The sequence below is a fragment of the Paroedura picta genome, chromosome 6, assembly GCF_049243985.1.
Source record: "Paroedura picta isolate Pp20150507F chromosome 6, Ppicta_v3.0, whole genome shotgun sequence".
In the NCBI taxonomy this organism is placed as follows: domain Eukaryota; kingdom Metazoa; phylum Chordata; class Lepidosauria; order Squamata; family Gekkonidae; genus Paroedura; species Paroedura picta.
In genome coordinates this window covers 31,765,269-31,785,012 of record NC_135374.1, presented here as the reverse complement: position 1 = coordinate 31,785,012, position 19,744 = coordinate 31,765,269, and the positions used below count along the sequence as shown (strand labels likewise).

At 42.1% G+C, this 19,744-nt stretch overlaps 1 protein-coding gene across 6 annotated transcripts; it reads left to right on the top strand.

The window, feature by feature from the left end:
• Positions 1-26: 26 nt before the first annotated feature.
• QTRT2 (queuine tRNA-ribosyltransferase accessory subunit 2) lies at positions 27-19,119 on the top strand. 6 transcript variants are annotated; one of them, XM_077341959.1, is made up of 10 exons: positions 27-106; positions 2,098-2,311; positions 3,600-3,655; positions 5,145-5,221; positions 6,858-7,067; positions 9,006-9,205; positions 10,247-10,342; positions 12,497-12,648; positions 14,273-14,393; positions 15,819-19,119. In XM_077341959.1, the coding sequence occupies exons 1-10, from the start codon at positions 31-33 to the stop codon at positions 16,075-16,077; spliced, it is 1,461 nt and encodes a 486-aa protein (XP_077198074.1). In that variant the 5' UTR covers positions 27-30; the 3' UTR covers positions 16,078-19,119. The 6 variants fall into 6 exon arrangements, with proteins under 6 accessions (XP_077198074.1, XP_077198079.1, XP_077198077.1 ...); XM_077341964.1 differs by having other exon boundaries at positions 90-106; positions 2,098-2,205; XM_077341962.1 differs by lacking the exon at positions 27-106 and adding an exon at positions 116-457.
• Positions 19,120-19,744: the final 625 nt, after the last annotated feature.

Here is a 19,744-nt window from a genome sequence, read left to right as displayed (position 1 = left end):
CACATCCGTTCTTCCCGTCGCCGCTTCGTGATGACGAGCACTCTGATTGGTGAGGAGGGCGCGAAAAGGAAACGAGCGGTCGCGGCGGAAGGTGGTGCTCGTGGGGGTGAGTTGCGGTCCGGTCAGCACGTGCGAAGCGCCTGCTCTTCTTTGGTCCTCCAACCCCTGCGGGTGCGGTCGTGGCTGCGGAGGAGCTTGGCTCCTTTTCCGTCCCTTATGCCGAATGCGGCTCCGGAGGGCAGGGACGGGGCTGGTAGCTCTCTCCACGGGGCGCTTCAAACCCGAGTTCGGTCTTGGAGGCTCGCAGCAGTCAGACACGTTTTGTCACGGCTAGGTCGAGCCAGGGGCTGCCCGTTGCGTCTCCTTCGGGTCTGCTGCGCGCAGAGTTCATTTTAGCATCACCGCTCTCACCAGAGCAGAAGCGGCGGCTTTCAGGATGATTCGTTTTAAATTAATTGTAAATTCTTGGTGATTTTAATGTTTCTATTTAATTACGTATTGTATATGCTGTAGCCCGCCCCGAGCTTTTGGGGAAGACTGCGGGATAAATAAATGCATTTATCACATTTATATACAGCCCTCCTGAAGCTAAGGGCGGTTCACATGCAACACAAAGGAACGATACATCAAACTCCGTTTTTTACTTCGGATAGAAACAACAACAATGGTGATTACAATAGCAACAACAGTAAAATAACAGTTCAACATAATAATCACAATTATTAGAGATAATTATAATAATAAAAGCAATTATTAGGTTAAAAAACGCACTGCTTGTCCTCAGACCAGATTTCTGCCACCTCAGAGGCAGTGTTGGTGTTACCTTTTGTAAATCTTCCATTTCTTTTGTGAATGTGGGTTCCCACGTGAAGGGGAGGAGGAAGAGGGAGAAAGGAACTACAGCACAATACTATATGTGTTTCCTGCATAGGCTTAATACGCTGTAGTGGGTAGAATGAGGCTCCATTGGATACTAAAAAGTAGGGAATGGGAAAAAAGCTCTTCTTATTCTCACATCTCCCTAAAATATTTTGTGTCTGTTTAGTGGGTTTTAACACGGCTTCAGTTTGTGGGTTACACAGAAATGAAAACTTATTTGTGCTTTTGGGTACCATCTTGCGGCCTTACATATCTATGGCAGTTGTTCTCAACCTGGGGGTTGGGACCCTTTTGGTAGTCAAATGACCCTTTCATAGGGGTTGCCGCAGGGCAAGTAGCTTGGCCGGGGGGGGGGGCACCATGTAAACAACAGTCTTGTGGGGTAGATTGAGATAGAGCATTCATCTGTTCTGGAGCAGCAGAAAAGAGCAAGATCGGTATGGTGGGACAAGAGACTGAACTGAGAAACTCTGGAGAAAAACAGTTTATATACAATCGTGAACAATGGATCTTCACGCCATTGGTCAGTTTCGGTTTAATTTCTGTGAAAGAACATTTGCATAATTTTGTGGTTAGGGCTCACCACAACATGAGGAACTGTATTAAAGGATCACAGAATTAGGAAGGTTGAGAACCACTCATCTATGGGCTCCAGAGATCCTTGCAAGTATAAAGACACCATTTCACCTTGAGAGAGAGCAGGTGTGTTCCCAATATGAATGTTGTTGAAGGGTTTTAGAATACAAGTTGTGCTTCTGCAGTTCTTTCTAATGTGCTTATTTTCTGTCTGTAATTTTTAAATGTGTAATTTTTAAGTTGGTACTTTACATCTCCTTTAGTATTGCTCCCTGAAAAAGTATATATTGAAGTTAAATTTAATTCTGTTGCTTTCCCCCCTTCAATCAACATCTTACTATCTTAGTGCAACTTCACTATGATGACGTAGCCTTCAGCAAAAGTGAATGCTGTAATCTATCAGGGAATTCTATGCTTTTTCAAAGCTCCTTATGTACTTTTTTTCAGGATAATTTCCAGGTTGTTTTTGCTTCAACATAGTAAGATGGCTGCTGTTTTGGAAAGTGTGTCCACAGAAGTTGTAATAGACAAGGTGTAAAAACTCTAAAATACACTTTCATGTTGTAAGTCCGGAGTGAGAGACTGCATTTACTGCAAAATGAAGGTGACCGTGTGAATTATACATTGATGGTCCTCTTTCAGGTGTGTTTGCAAAGATGAAGTTGAATCTCTCCAAAGTGGTTGGTGGCTGTCGTCTTGGCATGCTGATGGACATTGGCAAGAAAGGGATTCAGCACATGGACATTCCAGGTTGTCTGCTTTATACCAAAATGGGCTCAGCACCACACCTCACCCATGAAACACTGGAGACTGTGGAAGATGTTCCTGTTATTGCACAACTTCCATTTCCAGCCCTGTGAGTGAAGTATTCTTTTGCCAAAGCAGGAATTCATTATCTTCTGCTTGAAGAAGTAGACAAAAGAGCTGCAGCCAATCATATATATTGGGCACTTTACTCAATATAGTTCAGTGTCTACTAATTTGTGCAAAAGAGAACATTCAAAGTAAAACAGAAAATCTAGTTGAGAACAGCAATATATTATTCATTTATTCCATCCTATCATTTCCCTTTTAAAACTTGGCTTAAACTAGATCTTCAACCTGTAAGAGATTTTTGTTTCATATACATAATCTAAAAACATCAAATGATGATGAGAAAAATAAGCTCTCCATCCTTGTTTTGGAACACAAAACCATGAATGTAGTATTCCTTTTGAAATAATAGAGCCTTATTCCAACTTGTGTCCAACCCTCCATGGATTTTGGAGCATGATTTTCCTGCAACCCACTAGTACCTTCCTTGACATTTTGTTTCTGTTGGTCAACAGACCCTGAGGAATAGTGTAAAGAACAAAATGGTAACCCACAAGCAGGAGTGGGTAGTCAGCATAAATTGCTGCTGCCTCCTGTAAAGTTATTTCACTTGATTTATTTATGGAATTTATATGCTGCCTCTTCAGACTTTCTCACTCATGACTAAAGTAATAAAAACAAAACAAAGTAATAAAAAATGTAAAGCAAATCACAGAAAGACAAGTCAAGTTAGTAGAATATATAAGATCAATAAATACATGTTAATAAACAAGTCAAGCCAATTTTAAATACTGAGGCATAAAAGCACATAAAACAAAGGACACCGTTAAATCTTTGGAATTGTATAGTCTTGGGATACATGCTATTGATACCAAATTAAGCTCCTGTAATTACAGAAGAGGACTATAGCAGCTGATGAGTCATTCTCTGTGCCTCTTTGTAGTTCATGCTTAATAATCTATGAACTGAGTTCTTAGATAAGACTTTTGGTTGGGTGTTTTTTTAGGATATAGAAGACAGGATCCACACAATTTTGCCTTTCTAAAGCAAAATTGCAATTTTAATTACTCAAATTTGGCTATCAGAAATTAATGCAAATTTGTGTCATAGCATCTATTTTCTCCTGCAGTTTTAATATTTAACCTTAGTGTAAACTGAAACACTAAAGGTGTAATGTCTCTATGTCCCATGGTAAAATTGCATGGCAGCAATTTTAAGTTGATCGTATTTTGTCCAGATCACGACTTGCATTGGAAATACGAGTAGAGTACTCCGTATCCTTTCATTCAAAGATGAATTAATTGTAATCAATTGTCTATGTTGGGATGCAGGGCAGAGCTTCAAGAGGTCATGGAGGAATATAAAGAAGGAATTGGAAAGTTTGTAGGTAAGGTTATGTGTGTTTTGGGACTAGAATTTGCATTCTGGTAGAGTCTAATATGTGTTCAGAAACTGCTTGGAAAAATGTGGAGTTTATTATATTAGAGCAGGGGTAGTCAACCTGTGGTCCTCCAGATGTTCATGGACTACAATTCCCATGAGCCCCTGCCAGCAAACGCATGAACATCCGGAGGGCCACAGGTTGACTACACCTGTATTAGAGCATAATGACTCAGGAACCTACTGGTAAATAGACTTCATTATAATACTGTTGCTTTACCCCTCTATCAAGGGGTAATGTTGACTACCTCCCTCCAGTCCAGGTAGTGCACAGTGTCCACTTTAAATTCTGTTGCAAGGTCGCTTCCGGGTCTTTTACATTTCTATAAAGAGGCCAGTGGGTGCTGGAACAGATAGTGTCTCACCTCATTATGCAGGAATAGACCAGTTCTGTATATGGCAGCCACTGCATATTGTCAAGCTGATAGGATGTGGGAACCTGCTATGCAATGAATTTCAAGTCAGCAGTGGCACTGTGGGCTGAAATGAGTTTTGTAGTCAAGGGACTGGAAAATCCTGTGGATAATCATTCTGGGTCTTTTCAGTGAGTTGCTATTGTATCTTCAGTCAACTACAGCAGAGGTAAATGTCAATGATTTAGAATTCTAAGTATCTTTTCACCATCTTTAAATGAAAAACACTCAGCAGTTGTTGTACGCAGTGTGTATGCTCTCATGCATTCTACCTTGTGTTCTTCACATCTTTTAATTTGGTGGAAAACGAAGCTAGTGTCTTGTGAGGAGTATTGAGTAAGCTAGATACTAAAATCTCACTGAGTTGAAGTTATATTCTCATTGCTCAAAAGACTCTCTTAAAACAGCTTTGGCAAACCGTGCTCATAGCTTTGGAAGAGAGAGAGCATTTAGTAGCAGTAGATATATTTAGACTGAGATACCATTTGGGATCCTTGTCTTGATTTTCAGGCACAGTACCTGATAGTGTTTGTCACCCACTTTTTGACATTTCATGGCATGTGTGTCTTTCATTTGTTTTTTTTCCCCTTGCAGCTCATTCTTCAATTTTGATCTTTGTTATCCTTCAAAGCTCTGGTCCTTGAAATAGTTTAATCACCAAAGCTTAGGCTGCCAAGTGTCAGGGGCTCTGAGAGTGTTCATGCCAGAGACAAGCAAGTCAGCTGTCATTTGGTCTCTGCTGTGCAAGCAGCAGCATTAATCAATCCAAAGATTACATCTCACATATGAGGTTATTAAATGCAGCCCTTTTGCTGTCATTTTCCGCCCTCTCCTAGAAGTTGGGGGGACACAGCTGCCCACTGGAATGTTACAGTAACCAGCAAACCAATTAACTATTAGCTTTCTGTCCAGAAAGAATAAACTGTTTATGCTTAACTGTTGCTATAACTTGTCTCGGAGAAGTACCATCGCTGCCATCAGAGCCTGCATGTTAAAAGGCAACATTTGTCATTGTGTGCTCAGGTATGCCCAACTCGGTAGTGTACTGTTCCCTCCATGACCCTGCTGTTATTTCTCCATCTGGCTACAACAACAAAAAGGTATTTATTTATATTTATAGTCCATCTTTCTCAGTAGGACTCAAGGCAGATTTAGTCCCAAAAAAGATGTATGGCATCAGGACCGGGAGACTTCCCCAACCTCTCTAGAACTTCATGTCTGGTTACCTTAATTTGGCTCAGTACTTGATACTCCCGTCCTGTAAATAGTGGCTGTGGTATGGGTACATACCCCCAAAGATTCCACAGTGAACCGAGAAGCACAAAAGTCATTGAGCTTCTCTGCCATCTCCCCTTAGCAATCTCTTTATTCCTTTGTCATCCAAAAGCCACACTGCTTCTCTGATTGGTTTCCTGCTCTGGATATGTATTTGTTAAATGTTTACTGCTTGTCTTGAAGATCTACTCTGTACTTGCCTAAACCCTTTGGCCTTTATTCTTGAAGGCATGTATGAATGCCTTTTTTCATCACTTGAAACTGTAGAAGTGGAAAAATTAATATGAGAGATAGTTGCTTGAGTGATTGCCCCAGGAGAGCAAGAGGCTGTGGATTCCTTTAGCAGACATAATGAAACCTATGTTAATTGTCTTAATTTTAAAACTGAGAATCAGTGAAAGCAATGGAGTCTTCCTCCATTCAACTGTGCCTGCTTATACTCATTTAATTTAATTTTCTACAGATGGGCTTTGGCTTGTATGTGTGCGGTCTTGGCAGCTTTAATTGCTCAAGATTTCAGGCCTGTGTGTGACACTAGCGAAGGACAATGCTTGAATAATGAGTGGTTATAACACACATGAAACCAGACTTACAGAAGATCACCCTGTAGTGTATGGTGCTTCATTTTTCTAATAATAGAAAGGATGGGGGAGAGAGGATGATGAAAGGCAGTGTTCACATTGAGGGGAAGAAATCTGCATTGACAACCTCTGTGTTCCCCACTGGGCTTTATTTAATTTTTAATTTCCCACTGGCTTTTAGTGGCTTCCCTTCCCTTCCCTTCCTCAGGGTCCAAAAGACAAGCTGCAGGTGATGTTTTGATGAGAGTTTATTCTTGCATTAGGGAGGAGAGTGGCCACACAGAATTATCCAGGAACTGTTGTCAGTATAAATACGCAAACTGATTTAAGTGTGCATTCACGCAAGCATAAATCTGTTGTAATATACAAAATATTTATATATAAATTATTATGATTGCTGTCTCATAATGGAACAAATGTCTCTCTGTGTGTGTACCCCCAAATGTCTCTCTGTGTGTACCCCCACATTCCCTTATGGGACAAGGCTGTCTCTCTGCATAATTTCCTGTACCGGGGAAAAGCTAGAACATAATGGATTGCATCTGGTCATCTTTTTGACTGGCCCAAGAAGGAGGCAAGTCAGTATCACTCAGTTCCCTGCATCGTTGTAGCCTTCATCCCACATGACTTTCTCTACATGCAAGTCCCACAAATCCTGGCATAGTCTTGAGGTGGGGTCAGAGAGCAGCTGTCATCCTGCTTCCACTTGTGGAAATGGTAGAATGATTCATTCCTCTGTCCCTAAGGAAATAGTTGCCTGTCACTTCCCAAAACGGGTTTGCTGGATAAAATGTAAAATTGTAGTTTATAGCTTTTTCACAGTCTTTTGAGACTATAATAAGACTATTAAAACTCATTATGTTTCCTTTGTGTCTAACAGATAGTTTCCATATGGGGGTATGGAGGGAGGATGGAAATGACACCAGCAAAGTTCATGACAATTCAACGGGCTCTCCAGCCAGATTGGTTCCAGTGTCTCTCAGATGGAGATACAATTTCTGGAGACGTCTCCAAGAAGAGGGCCAAGAAATCAGTGGATCGATCCTTGTCCTTTTTGGACGAATGCTTACAACTGCAACAGGAGTTTCCGGTGAGAGCTAAACCAGTGTGGGCCATTATTGTAATGGTTGCTTTTTGCTGAACCGGGCAAGTTACTTGGCACACGGATACTCTGTGCTTGCAACAGGCAGCAAAGTGGCAGGCCAATGTGGGCAGCATTCTGGATCCCTGTGCTTACCTGCAGATTTGGACTGACACACCTGATTAAGCTGCCCATGCATAACCCTCTTGCACATTGACCACTCTTTATTTGCCCTGAGCAGGACTGAAAGTAAACTTGGTCTGCTTTAATTATTTTTTATTACATCCCACAGCACAGATCCTTTTTGAGTCTGAAGACCTTAGAGCTCTGTGCACTGCAACTTTGGGACTTTTTCCCTATGAAACAATCATTGGTGCCAGTTTCTCACCTGGGATCTAATTTCTGTGTCAGAAATGGTGTGCAACTTTGAAAACACATCCTAGTCAAAGCAGCTTGCACAAAAAGTAATTGCAATTAAAAAAACCCACAGCACAACAAAATACCTGAGTCAAATATAAATTTGTATTTGTCATGTGTTCTTTCTGGTGGCAGGGAATGGGGAGAGGCTGGTAATACCTGAATGGTGAAAGAAGAGTGAGGTTTCCATTATACTTTGGGGAAGAAGTTGATATGCACAGCAGCATCCTAAAAAGGATGTTCACTGTGCCATTCCAACACTATTAATAATGCACGTATAACTTCTTAGTGGAAAAGGCAACACCTGCACTATGAGAAGCAGCCTGGAAGTCTTGAATATTGTTCACAGGGGGCGGAGGAATCAATCAGCTGGAAACCATAGTAGCCATCTGCCAGAAAGCAGGCATGTTTTGAATGTAAGGAGCTTTCAAACTGGGAAAGGAAGCACTAGGTACTCCTACAGTTGCTGCCCCTTAACTGGCATTCATTGCTTCTGTCTATGGAAGTTTCATTTAGCCATCATGGCAAAGTTGCCTGATGTTTTATTTTTAACCCACCTTTTAGTGATTTGCTGTGCAGGCAGTTTGCAGAATATGATTAGAAATGAACTCCTTTTGTTGCACAGCAGGAGGGGACTTTTTCTTCTTTTCTGCCTCTTCTATAGGAAGAATGGCCCTTTGAGAGGGGAGGCGACAGGTGAGAGTTGGCCAGGCAGGCTTGAGGAGTCTATCTCTGCAGAATTAAATCTTTCTTCCTTGAATTTGTCTAATGGCTATCCCCACATCTTGTGGTTGCAAACCTCATAACTATATGTGGTATGCAGAGATATTTTCTTTTTTCTGTTCTGATCAGTTCCATTGAGAGAGTTGAATTTCTGGTATTATCAGGCAAGGGGGAAAAGTTCCGTCCATTTGCTCCAAACAATGTGTGACTTTATAGACTTCTGTTATGTCCTCTTTTAGTCATCTTGGTTTTGGGGTGGAGTGAGGTGGTTCTAAATAAATCCCCACACTCTTTTGGCCTGCTCTTGTAGAAGATGATCCAAAAATCTGAGTCTAGTGACAAGGTTGGTAAAGTTCTTGGAGTACATAGTGTATACTATATATTTTTTCCATTTTAATCACTAATGTATATTTATAAAGGTGACTTAGCATTACTCATTGTGAGATAAGGGGGAAAAGAGGGTCATTGATAAAGGAGCTTCTTCCATCTCCCAGTTCATTGCTTCAATCCCAGTGTTATGCCCTGTCTTTTCTCCTTATCAATCTCAAATATAACTGGCATAGGAATACTGATCAGGAAGATAGTTAAAATAGCTCACATCTGGGCACTGTCATGATAAAGGTGAGTCCAAGGGCATATTTACCCCTTTGTGCTTTTAATCTCTCTTAGCTTCTAATCTTTGGTCCTAACTTCTATTTTTCTAGTCTTGCTAATAACTGTTGGCACTGTTAGCTACCTTGCGTATAATGAGAGGAGGGATATAAAATAAACCATTCTTTCTGAAATATATAGCTTTCTCCCAACTAGGAACTGCAAAAGAGTGTGATGATTGGGGTTATTGAAGGTGGAGATGTGTTGGAGGAGAGGCTGCGATCCGCCAAGGAGACTGCCAAGCGCCCTGTGGGTGGCTTCCTGCTGGACGGCTTCCAAGGAAACGCCATGGCCAGGGCCACCAAGCTGGAACTTGTGTCCTCTGCTGTGGCAGAACTGCCAGAAGATAAACCAAGGTCAGAACAAAGGGCAAATTTCATCAGAAGCCTACCTTTATCATGTTGAGAATCCCTTCAAGCTGTTCTTGTCACAGTGAATCTTGTTTCTGTTACTGGACAGTGTATTATATGCTTCTAAAAATCATGTTTTGGTCACTTATTAGCTGTTACTCCTCAGAAAGTAATCAGATTTGGGGTTGGCTATAGAGTATCTTTGCATCAACAGAGCAGAGAGTTTGACTATTTCACTCATTTCCCCACTGTCCAGCTTTATATTTCCGGGTTTTCTTTTATCTGAATGCAAATTATACATTATTTTCCCCAAGTAAGATGCATCAAACAGTAGGTTGAAGGGGAAAATTTACTACTCAGTTTTTTGGTCTCTACCGGAGAAAAAGAATAGGATGCAGACTGTTCTGATATTCTTTGCTATTGTAATAAAAGGGTTCACCAGATGACATTTGACATCAGCTGTTGGTAATAAGGCCACCTATTAGAATAGACCAAATAATATTTCCCAATGTGTCTGTAAAAGAAAATGTCCTGCAGTCAGTTGTACAGATAGAAATTAGCCTACTTCCGAGTTGAGATTATTGATCAGGATGCATTTTGGAGGGCTGTCAGGGCCTGCTGTTATAAGCCAGTAGCATCTGTGTATGTTTACAATAACATTGTGCCATGCTTGCAAAATACACACATGGGAAGGGACTGTTTTGGGTTTTCCTGGGGTTATTAGGTCCATACTACTATTTTACTTAGAAATTGCATTTCTTCTGCTAGCCTTTCCCCTTGTGCACTCATATTTTTCAGCAGATGAATACTATTAACTTATTTCTGCTGGCAGTCACAGATCATCCTTAGGGCTTATGTAGACAATTAAAAATCTAATGCTGATCCTTGGCAATATTTTTTGTTACAAAAACTAGTCTTCCACACATGTTTTCACCATCATAACTTCACAGAGTGGAGGGGTGGTGTAGGTTATGGGGAGAAGTTTTGGTGCTCTCTATCAGTAGATCTCTGACAGGGCTTCATGATAGTCAACAATATTCTATGCAGCACTCCATATTGCGATGGCTCTGTTACTTGGAAGAACCAGGTGGCTGGCTTGGCTTGGGGATGCTCCAGTTCCAGCCAGGACTGCAGGGTGAGAAGGTGAGAAAATGGCTTTCCCCCACCAGCCAAGCCCTGTGACCCTTCATCATGACCTTTGTCCCCAGCTTAAACCAGATTGCGTGAAGCTGGGATCAGCTTGAAAAGGGGGTTGGGACTGGGATGCTGGGAGAAGGACTGGACCCACTTCAGCAGGCCTTCCCCTCTTCTGCTTTCAGGCAAGCTGCTTGGCCTGTATCCAGAGAAAAGAAAGCTTCTGCCCTCTAAGAAAAGCCTGACCAAACGTGTGAAGAGCCATCAAATGCCTGCTGCTTTTTGTGGGCTGTAATGGCAGCAACTCAGGCAGTTGGGGTTGACGTCTACACAAGCCTGGTCACCTGCTCTCAAGATAGGTGGGGTTTAGTCCTCCAGGGCTGGGCAAGGAGAAGAGCTTCCTGTTCATCTTGTCTGCCCAGCTACCCAAGTGGCACAGGCACTGTCCAGTCCCTCCCCCACCTGCCTGCTGCATCAGCTTCCTCTGCTCCAGGTGCTGCCCTCTTCCTTGTTGTGCTCCGTTTAGGTAGTTGGCAGTTTTGACAGTGCTGGTGAAGACAAATATAATTGTCAAATATGTTTTCAGTGAGAAGCAACTTTGAATGCTGCTAGATTTGCAGTGAAGCACTTGCAATTGTTAATTGCGTGCATAATTGCTTTGTTAACTGGATAGCTGTTTCTTGTCACGGAAGCATAAAAATAAAACAGCTCGTGTTGGAAGTTTTCAAAGTACCGAGTTTAATTATACAATGGAGGTGGGGGGGCAATTTGTTCCTGCACTATATATTTTTCCAGCCACATGATATGCTTATTGACCTAAATTAGCTTATAGAATTGTCAGCACAGCCATTGTTCCTGCAAGAGAGCAAAACCGCTGTTTCTTCACCTCCCAGATCTTTGACAGAACTGCCAGCTGAATTTAGAGTCTGGTATTGCCATCACTAATAATAGCGCAAAAAGCATGGGTGAATCCAGCTGCATTTTCAAGTCCCCAGGGAATGTTTTAGTGCTGGCTGTTGGGAACGTCCTTTCGGGGGGAAAAGGAGCTAATGTGACCTCAATGGGTATGTGAATAACTATGCAAAATGTTAGCAATACTATTCCATGTTTTGAGATGGGGGAGCCTGTTTGTTTGGAGGGGCATGGCTCTTTTATCTAGAAAGCCCCCCCCCCACAATAAAGCAAATAGATGAATTGCTCACCCCCACCAACACTACTCCGACAAGTACTGTTGTCTCATCCGTTTTTATGCAAGTTAGCTGAACAGTGAGAATATTCGGCATGGGCAAATAGAGGGAAATGAGTCCACTTCCTCCGTCTCTTAAGGTCCAGTCCTGCATTCAGTACAGTTCCTAAATTAAGAGATTCTGGTCAAGTGGTTTGTACTTTTAGAGTCTGATTTCAGATGGACCTGGGCTGTCTCAAAACTCATTTCAAATGGGAATCTGAAAGAGGCATCCTCCACATTGTAACCCCACTTTGTTCACTGAAGGCACTTTGGATATAAAACATAATTGATTTTGAACTTTGTCCAGTGTGTGACACTCATATTCTAACGTCTGTAACACAAACAAATCACAGTTTGTCAGCCCCTTCCCTACCTTCCTCCACGCACATGCAAGTTGGGAGGGGCCAGGAGCATGCCAGCCTGAGGAACCCTCAGGCTGGTTCCCTTGTTTATGTGGTTGTTGAGGTATTTTACAAGCTGGGTCCTAAACAGATGGAAGTATGTCCCCTTATATGGTTTCCTATAATGCTTAAGGTATGGCAGAGCAGTCAGGCTCCAGGGCATTTTTGCATTCATTTATGGTGGAGCAACTCCCTAATGAAGTCCAGTGAAGCCTGTTCTCCAGGTGCTTAAGTCTGTGATACTGTCTGTCAGGTGTTGAAATAGTTGCTTTAGTGAATATGTTCCTCTCTCTCTCTCTCTCTCTCTCTCTCTCTCTCTCTCTGTTTGTGTAGGGGTGTTTATTTGTTTTGTTATCTTGCCACTTGATGTTTGAGATTGGCTGTTACTGTGTGTTTATGGTTCCATCAATGAGTCTGTGCTGTTTAAAATACACACACCCAGATATATAGGGACAGAGACAGACTGAATAGACTGCCATGAACCCGACCACTTCTGATCGTGGCTTTTTTTCCTCCCCTCTGTATCTTTTGCAGGCTCATCCATGGTATCGGCAGTCCGGATGAAGTGCTGGAGTTAATTGAGAGAGGGGTGGATGTTTTTGAGAGTTGTTTTCCTTACCAGGTGACGGAACGGGGCTGTGCCTTGTCTTGCAACTACAATTATCATCCAGCTCCGGATGGAGAGGGTATTTATCTCAGTAGCACTGCTTGTGGGGGATATCAGGATAGAAGTCATGTGTTTCAGCCTCTTATAGTGCCATCCTAAGCGAAGTTACATCTTCTAAGCACAGTGACCTCAATGGACTTAGGAGTGTGAAACTCTGCTAAAGATCGCAATTTTAGTCACCTTCTCTGTGTTTCTGTATTGCTTGTGACACAGGAAGTGCTGTTTCCAAGACTAGAATCGCTTATTGGCAGTGTTCATAAATCTATGTGACCTTTGGGCAAGTAGTATTTTATAACTGTACTTTTCCTTCATCCAAGGATTTTCACCCAGGCTGAGTTCACATACATGGCAAGTGTGAAGATTAAGGCAGAAAAAACAGCTGATGGCTTTTTTAATGGCTGGGTCTTGGTGTTTTTCATGCTTGGATAACTCAAACCAGACAAGTAGATCTTTTATCACATTTTTTTTCAGAAACCTCACTTCCAACATGACAAGTTAGATAGATTTGAAAGGTGCAAAGGGGAGTAACTGTGCTTCTTTGTCCTCTTTCATAAGACAGACTGAAGGATCCCTCCCTGTGCTTCCCAGTCATTTGTGCTGGAAAGAGATGCTAACTTTTTTTTTGGGGGGGGGGGGATTCCAGTACAGCCTTTTACATTTTCGGACGATAGAATGGCTTTTCAATCGTTCTCTTCTCTAGTCACAGTGAATTTTGTGATGATTTTTGTCCTCAAAATTTTCAGCTGGAATCTAAGCCTCTCTAACCACCCCCACTTCCACTCCCATGCAAACACCTCCGATGCTGTGACAGTCTAAAACTTCCTGACTCAGATCTCTTCTGCAGGCTGACAAAGTGTCAGCCCAAATATGGAGTGTTGATTGGCTGTGGGACTGTTACAAATTCCATCATCAAAGAGAAATAAGCCAGTTAATTAGATATCCGCACAGTTTACGAAATCAGTATTATTGAAAAAAATGCCCCCGAAAGAGAGCAGAACAAAGATGGTGTAGCCATTTGAGCTGCACGTGGTCATCCAATTAGTTGTCCCCCTTAACGCCTCAGAACTATTTAAGCCAGGGGCCATAGCCATTTTTACCCTGAGGGCACCTTTGGAATTTTGACATGTGATTGTGGTCACAGTTGCAAGATGGCTTCTGTAGAAGGCAGAGCCAAGTAGAAATGGCCACCATAGGAGGCAGAATCAGCCGCACAATGTCACGTAGTGAGGTTATACATAACCCTAATAGTAATGTCAACATTTCTGTTTAACAAGTTGCTTTTTAAAACAACTATACTGGTTTAAAATATATTCTTGAATGTACATGAAACCTCAATCATTCAGTGGAAATCCTTGTGCTGTATTGGCAGCAGCTTCTGAAAATCTGCTCAGCCAATCATATCTTTAATGGCTAATCAGAAGCTCCATCTGGCCTGCCCACCCCAAAACATCTGGTGGGCAGCTGGAAATGGATTTATGGGCACCATGTTGGGAACCCCTTTATTTAAATATTTTTAAATGGCAACTTGAGTTTTTAGCCTAGTGACTTCAACAAGACTTGCTTTGAAATATATGATTGGGTGGTAGTGCCCAAGCTTCAGTTTCCATTTCTGCTTATTAAGGAAATACTGTTGTTTGCTACAGACCTAAAACAACATGGGGAACCAGATATGGAAGAAACCAAGGATGATAAAAAAACAAATCCTGAAATCCTCTGTGGAGGTGAAGGAATGACTGCGTTTGAAATATGCTTAAAAGAGGAAAGGTTTGAGAGTTTGTTTGTACTACAATGTCAGCTTCTGCTATGTACTGCTTCACGTTATTTTCCTATCTGCTTCGGGCATCGTCTTCAGTCCATTTATTCTATAGTCATCCCATTTAAGTTTATAGTGCAGTTGTTTTAAGAGGAGCTGTAGTTGGCATATCCAGTAGAAGTGGCTGGTAGTCATAAAGCATTCAAATGGCATTTGATATGTTCTTTTCCTAATCGATTTTGTTGTTTGGGCTGTCATTTGCCCTCTGAGTTGCCGATAAACAAATACCCCATCTCTTTGAACAAATGCATTGCTGAAGTGTTTACATTGTTTTCCATAACTGTATGTTCTCACCAGCTTTCAAGGCAAGGTAAATTAGTCCAATGATGGCATTTTAAAAATTAAATGGAAATTATGAGTACATTAGGTTTGAGTTGCTGATCTAGGAAATATCACATCCCTTTAAATGTCAATACCCAATATTGGCAGTCTATCCAGAAGGAAAGTTCTAGGAAGTCCAAGTCTCTGATACAGGAAGGGACCTAAGTGCTTTGTCATCATGGGGATTCTGTTACGGTATGTTGTCCTGTTATAGAACAGCAGCTATATCTTGATATAGAGAAGGGTGGGCCACTCACTGTGGGAGTGCAAATGCACCATCATAGGAAGAACAAAACTTACATTCATCCAATAATAGTGACTAACCTGTGGGAAAAAAACCCTGCAATTCAGTGTTCAGACACCATTACATTCTGGTTGAGTACTTTCACCTGTTGATGGACAGGGTCTGCTAATCAGCTTAGAAAATGATTTATTGCATCCAACTGACAAACTCCTCTTTAGTTTTAGTAAAATACATAATCTATGGCAGTGGTCCCCAACCTTTTTATCACCGGGGACCACTCAACGCCTTTTACTGAGGCCCGGTGGGGGGGGGGTAGTTTACTCCTCTACTCTCAACCACTGCCCTAACGCTCTCTGATCGCTATGGTAATGTTTAAACATCCCTTCAAAATAAGATACAGACACGCAACAACAATGAACATAAGGAACATTTTATTTTCATGGAAATTTTAACTCATGACCATCACAAATCAATGGGAACCCTGAGCTTGTTTCTCTGCAACGAGATAGTCCCATCTGGGAGTGATGGGAGACAATGACACCCGAAGTGTGTTGTAAAGGGCCTGGGGGGATGAAGTAAAGGGCTGGGGGGGGGAGGAGAGAAGGCGTCCTTCGGGGCCCACCTCCAATTAGTCGAAGGACCACATGTGGTCCGCAGCCCACAGGTTGGGGATCGCTAATCTATGGTATGGATGCCTATTTCTTGGCAATTGGAAGGATCCTTGCTATAACTTGTTCTTGGGGTTACTGTACCCAAGGACTAGACTTGTGGGTTTAGTTTGTTTATGGTTTTATTATGTGATCCTTCTTAGGTACCAGGATGATTTTGGTCCTGTTGTGAATGGGTGCTCCTGCTACTGTTGTCAGAATCATAGTCGTGCCTATGTCCACCACCTCCTCATGACGAATGAGTTACTGGCCAGCGTCCTGCTCATGATGCATAACTTTCAGAACTACTTTACTTTCTTCCGTTGTGTTCGGGATGCCCTGAAGGAAGACAAGCTGGATAAGCTGAAGGAGATCATCTGCAGGCAAGCAGTTCAAGCCCCTCCAAATACACAAAGCGTATAGGAAGAAGCACAAACCCATGGATTAGGAATTTTCCATATTTGGCCCACAATTAGTGTCATGTCATATGGAGCACAACTTCCCTGGCCCCTAACAGGGTTAGGGGTGTTGGAGCCTTTCCCCACAAGTTGCTCCACTGAAGAAATGTGAAAGGTGAAGATAAGAGCTGAAGACATATTTAAAGGCATTCAACATTCAGCTAGCCATCTTTTTTTTTTGTAATGAATTTGGTTGGCCATCTTCATATCATAAGACTATTGAAGCTGGATGAAAAGAATATAAAATGTCACCCACTATTTTGGACCCTGATTTCATCTTCATTTTATGAATAACATTGTGTTTATTTTAAAAGTTTCTGCGAGGAAAAAGATTTCTCTTTGTAACAGATATTCTTTTGAGGATGCATAATGGCTATTTTGCAGATGAGACCAAACCTTACAGCACTCCACTCTGTTGCCAGGACGGGAACTGTAATTGCATTGTGACTCTCATGTTACAGTAGAGCAGAGGTGTTGAACTCATTTCTTACGAGGGTCAGGTCTGACATAAATGTCACTTGGTCAGGCCAGGCCAGGCCAGGCAAGCCATAAAAGGTAAACTTTATAAAGATGGTTTCAGATGCAGAATGGCAATAGCAGGCTTAATTGGATTAGCTGCGTATCGGGTTGCCAGTACATCGGCCCCCTGTGGCACAAGAATACGGTCTAAGAGCAGGGTTGGGAGAGGGTAGCTTTACACCACCAAAGAGGGTGGCTGTGTGATTTTTATGGGGTTTTTATATGGGGTTTGTTAAATTATTACTGCCACGAGCCATTTGTGGGAGTGACGGGATATAAATTAAATAATGTTTTTTAAAAATGCAGATGGAATAGTAGGCATTGGAAATACCAGCATTGATAATGAGACAAGAAATCTAGGTCTCAATTTGGTCCAGGTGGGTGCAAAGAATAAATGGACATTAGGTAAAGGTAAAGGTATCCCCTGTGCAAGCACCGAGTCATGTCTGACCCTTGGTGTGACGCCCTCTAGCGTTTTCATGGCAGACTCAATACGGGGTGGTTTGCCAGTGCCTTCCCCAGTCATTACCGTTTACCCCCCAGCAAGCTGGGTACTCATTTTACCGACCTCGGAAGGATGGAAGGCTGAGTCAACCTTGAGCCGGCTGCTGGGATTGAACTCCCAGCCTCATGGGCAAAGCTTTCAGGCGGCTGCCTTGCCACTCTGCGCCACAAGAGGCTCTTAAAAATGGACATTACATTACATTAAAAACTTACATTAAAAACTACAACACTCAAAAACCAATTAAGGAACTTTTAACCTTTCACGAGTCGACTTCCTGCCTGCCTGCCTGCCTGCCTGCCTGCCTTCCTGCCTTCCTTCCTTCCTTCCTTCCTTCCTTCCTTCCTTCCTTCCTTCCTTCCTTCCTTCCTTCCTTCCTTCCTTCCTTCCTTCCTTCCTTCCTTCCTTCCTTCCTTCCTTCCTTATGGTTATTGACTAGCATCAAAACATAGGAAAAACCACAGTAGCATTATTAAGTTAACAACCAAGTCACTGAACATCAACCAAGGATTTCCATACTCTACTGGCAATATAACAACTCTGCCATATTATGACAATTGCCAAAGTAGCAGTTCTCATACAAAAGAATTTCAGAGGGAGGCTAGAAAGAGAGACCGCTGAATTGCCACAATGCATCCTCCAAGACTGAATTGAGATCTAGGTTTCCTGTCTCATTCCCAATGCCAGCTATTGTCAATTGGCATCTGAAATCTCACAGCAGTCTCCAAGGACCAGTAGACTCACATTCTAGCTGTATCTGAAGAAGTGAGCAGTGACTCACAAAAGCTCAGGCCCTGCCACAAATTTTGTTGTGAAGATGCTATTGGATCCTTGCTCCTTTCTACTAATAAAGATTGCAAGTTGTGTTGTCAGGTTTCTTCTCTCCCCCCCCCCCCTTTCATCTGTTTAAGCTGGAGATGGGCATTTCTCCAAGTGAAATAAGGTGTTGATATCAGACTGGGCAAAATTCACTCAGTGCTAGTGATGATAATGAAACAATTAAAAAAGCAAGGGGGGGGGGAGTAATGTGAAGAAGGGCCAGCCAGTGAGGTGGGAGGGGAGAAAAGGAGACATCTTGAACTGGGTCATATGGAACCATATAAATTTATTTTTTAAATACTTAGCCATCTAATTCTAGTGATTGAACAATGGAATCCAATTCCTAATCAAGGTCTTTTTGAAAGAAAATCAAATCCCAGAGAAACCAAAATAGTTGTGCATGTGTATCTGTATGCACATATGCATCGAGCAGATGGTTTGTCTAATCAGTCCTGGCAAGGCCAGTCATCGGTTTGACGGGGTTGGGGATGATGAATTCATTTCCATCCTCCATTCTAAACAGTTGACCAGCTTTTTTATTGCTGGGTCCATTTGCTGAGCAACATGAGCCTTGCATCAACCACTATTTGCACTGTTCTGGGATCATAGAGACCTCCTGGGTCATCTAGTCCAACCCCCTGCACTATGCAGGACACTCACAACCCTGTCACTCATCCACTTTAACCTGCCACCCCCCTCGAACCTTTACAGAATCAATCTCTCTGATCGCTCTCCCCCACCCCTGCTTTGATCTATATAAAAATCTCAAAAAAGAAAAGAAAATGATATATTTTCTCAGCTCATTCCACTAGGTGGGGACCAGAATGGAAAATGTCTTGGCCCTGGTTGAGACCAGATGTACCTCCTTGAGTGTAAAATTGAGAATAAAGAAAAATCAAATGCACATTGTACATGGATTGTACTTCTGTTCACTGTAACTTGTGAATGGGTCTTATGTGCCTTGGGCGAGGGTACATAAGCCCTGTGGAGATGCCCATGCTTGAAGAAAAGATCAGTGTACCCTATAATAGAGCATGAGACTTTTAAAATAGCAATAATGTGTGCTAAACACCAGTATTTGGGCAAAGACGCAGCTGAGGGAAGAAAACATATTCCTTTGCAGCCTCATTAATTGCTTCTAATTAATAAAATGAGCTTGTTAAATTTTATGGGCCTAGAACCCCTTTCCTGTGAAGAATGATTACACTTGTTCTCCTGTAAGTTAGTACATTTCAGATTAGTTGGAGGGATGACTCACACATTTCTCTGTGCTTGGGACTTTACTGTGTGATGCATTTCTGTCTTTTAAAAATGTGCTTGGTGCAGTGCTCGAATTCTACTTTGAAGTGCTATTTTACTTTATTGATTCGGGGGGGGGGGGTAAGGATTGGATATAAGAGATTGTGTTTGAACTATAAATTGTGCTACATTTTTAGTGTTTCACCTTCTAAAAGTAGAGATATCCAGGTTCCCTGACTTAAGCTGTAACTAAATGCCAGGGGGGTTCTTCTGGTGCATGCTTATATATCCAGGGCCATAAGGTGGCCACCATTTCAACTGCCCTTTGTACCTTTAATTATGCTAAATACACATCTCCTCGGATGCCTCCTGTAGGATATTCCTCATATTATTATTTATTTATTTATTTGATTTATTTCCCGCCACTCCCTAAGAGGCTCGTGGTGGGTAACAGTAGTCTTAACCCCATTAAAAATCCCATTAAAAGACATTAAAAAATCCCAAGATGATGGAAAAAGAATCCCATTACCACCCCCACTACTGAAGCGACGGA

Bases quoted from the DNA above. Each gene is read 5' to 3' on its own strand.
- QTRT2 (XM_077341959.1), top strand. From the start codon at position 31: ATGACGAGCACTCTGATTGGTGAGGAGGGCGCGAAAAGGAAACGAGCG. The intron at 107-2,097 runs GTGAGTTGCGGT...GTCCTCTTTCAG, and splicing joins GGAAGGTGGTGCTCGTGGGG to GTGTGTTTGCAAAGATGAAG. The intron at 2,312-3,599 runs GTGAGTGAAGTA...GTTGGGATGCAG, and splicing joins CAACTTCCATTTCCAGCCCT to GGCAGAGCTTCAAGAGGTCA.